The 2,812-nt window shown below is 44.5% G+C and overlaps 1 protein-coding gene across 1 annotated transcript; it reads right to left on the bottom strand.

Annotated features, from left to right (window-relative positions):
* Nucleotides 1-1,723: 1,723 nt before the first annotated feature.
* Nucleotides 1,724-2,806, bottom strand: LOC106524949 (uncharacterized; the record flags this gene model as incomplete). The annotated part of the gene is given in 1 exon segment (XM_014018999.1): nt 1,724-2,806. A coding segment is annotated over 1 exon segment (1,029 nt), but the record flags the coding sequence as incomplete, so codon positions are not given.
* Between the last annotated feature and the right edge of the window lie 6 nt (nt 2,807-2,812).

Here is a 2,812-nt window from a genome sequence, read left to right on the forward strand (position 1 = left end):
TCCACCATGTAAAGTTTTGTCCCACTGAAACACCTTTCCTGCATCTTTAACAAATTGTCTAGTCCTGTGAGGTGTGACTATAGTATTCAGCTCATAGCCCGGAGGGGGTTCTGAACCAAGACGTGTAAGATCTGGATATAAAGAAGCTGAGGCCTCTGATGCAGCACTCTGCTCCGTCTGAATTACTGTGTTTGGTTTTCTGTCAGAGTCTATTTTCGGAGCTGACTGAGAAGGAGGAAACGCTGCGGCACCTGCATGCCCACGCGTGTCCTCCTGCCTGACTGCACGACGATACACACAGTTCTCGTCATCTTCCTTCCTAGAAAACAACACAGCCTTGGCACGTCTAGCTGATGTGCCCTTTTCCCTCTTCAAGGCTATCTGCATTCAGAAATCTATGTCATCAAAACCGAGGTTAGCCATGAGCTTACTGTTTTGTTTCGTTGCCGTCTTAATCTTATCTTTTAACACTATCAGCTGTTGACTATTTAGCTGGCCTTGGAAACAGAACTTACTTATCCATGTGTCTAAATGTTGTACTTTAGTTTTGTCTAATTTTTCAACATATTTCCAGTCTTTGCACACAAGTTCATCTTTAAGTTGTGTTTTGCTGTTAGTTTTACCCATTTTTAAATAATTTAGAACCAGTCGTCTCGCCTAGGGCTTCTAAAAACTGGTTTGTTTCTCCTCCAGTGAGACAGTGATTAATTTATCCCTTATGGTAACACTTGTTCAGCCGTGTAGTGATAGGCCAAGTGTTCTTGCATACATGCTTCCACAAAGGGCTCACTGTTTACCTCCTCACTGCTTTGGTATGAAAACTGATACCTAATGGTATGCAGCTTTCCACACACACTCACATGCACACACACACACACAGGTACCTTGACTTATTATTTAAAACAGAGGGCTCCGCCGCCCTGCACGGAATTTAACTGTTTTATTTCCTGCCTAGGACTTACTACACGCGTACCTGATAAACGCACTTTCTTTGATAAAACAGGGGACTCCGCCGTCCCACGGACTTTAACTGTTTAAGACAGAGGGCTCCGCCGCCCTGACGGAATTTAACTGTTTATCACCAGGTTTTCTGCCTGTCAGAGTCTAGAATATCACAGGTCTTTACTTCCTGTATAAAAAACAGGGGACTCCGCCGTCCCACGGAATTTAACTGTTTCAGACAGAGGGCTCCGCCGCCCCTACGGAATTTAACTGTTTTATACTGAATGCCCTCTTAGGACTTATAACTTTTACGCATGCTTTTCCCTACTATTATGCAGCCCTACGCGGCGACTGCCACACATTCACTTCTTTAAAGAAAAAAAATTACTCACTGTCTCAGTTGCCCCGCCTAGGCTCTTCCGTCACTCGCTGGATCCAGCTGGAGCGAAAAGGAAGCACGGCCCCTTCAACAGGTAGCTTTGCTGTGGCCACAGACTTCAACCGAGGTCCTTAACGTCCGCTGGATTCAGAGAGATATTGGAAACCGGCGCTCGAAGGACCAAATGATAGGTATTTTTCCTAAATACACACAAAAACAGGGGAGCAAATGAGACAATTTAAACCATGGCTTAGAATCAAAGTGAGGAGAACGCTGGACAGGAAGTCTCTTTTACACCCAAATCCATCGTTCTAAGAGACTTCCTGTAGTTCAGCCTCTTTTATTTAGCTTTCCACGCCCCTAATTACATTGGGTCATGAGACTGCCTAAGGGAGGGGGGGNGAAACGTTTAGTCGTTCTGTCAATGAGTTCTTCCACTCTACGTTTTAAGTCCTGGGAGTTATGGGCCAAGGGAGCACCCGTTGCGTCATTGGGTGACCAGTCRGCCACCACATGATGCCAGTCCAATGCTAAAGCTGTCATCCAAACTTGCTGAACCTCTACACCATTTAAATGATAAGACAGTCTCAAGCCTTCCATGTCTTGCACAAATCTACCAACATCCTCTTTAACTGGAGTCACACCTGCAACTGCCTTTTTAATGTCATCTGTTGTCCAAGTCCGAAACACCAACATTGTCCGGTCATTAACCCCTACAGCATTCGGGTTGGGGACCTCAATCATAGGAAAAGTGTCAGTCGAGTCAGGTGTAGTTACCGTAGTCTCAGTCACAACGCGTCCAAYTCCACCATGTAAAGTTTTGTCCCACTGAAACACCTTTCCTGCATCTTTAACAAATTGTCTAGTCCGGTGAGGTGTGGCTATAGTAGTTAGGTCATAGTCTGGAGGGGGTCCTGTACCAAGGCGTGCAAGATCTGGGTATAAAGAAGGTGATGTCGCTGCTGCAGCGCTCTGCTCTGTCTGAGCTACTGTGTTTGGTTTTCTGTCAGTGTCTATTTCTGGCACTAACTGAGAAGGAGGAARCGCTGCGTCACCTGCATGCCGAAGCGTGTCTTCCTGCCTGCCTGTTGCACGATACACACAGTCATCGTCATCCTCTTTCCTAGAAAACAACACAGCCTTGGCACGTCTGGCTGATGTGCCTTTTTCTCTCTTCAAGGCTATTTGCATCCAGAAATCTATGTCATCTAAACCAAGGTTAGTCATGAGCTTGCTGTTTTGTTTCGTTGCGGTTTTAATGTTATCTTTCAACTCTATCAGTTTTTGACTATTTAGTTGGCCTTGGAAATAGAACTTACTTATCCATGTGTCTAAATGTTGTATTTTGGTTTTGTCTAATTTTTCAACATATTTCCAGTCTTTGCACACAAGTTCATCTTTAGGTTGTGTTTTGCTATTAATTTTACCCATTTTTAAATAATTTAGAACCAGTTTCTCTCGCCTAGGGCTTCTAAAAACTGGTTTGTTTTT

The sequence above is a fragment of the Austrofundulus limnaeus genome, unplaced genomic scaffold, assembly GCF_001266775.1.
Source record: "Austrofundulus limnaeus strain Quisiro unplaced genomic scaffold, Austrofundulus_limnaeus-1.0 Scaffold207, whole genome shotgun sequence".
Taxonomy (NCBI): Eukaryota; Metazoa; Chordata; class Actinopteri; order Cyprinodontiformes; family Rivulidae; genus Austrofundulus; species Austrofundulus limnaeus.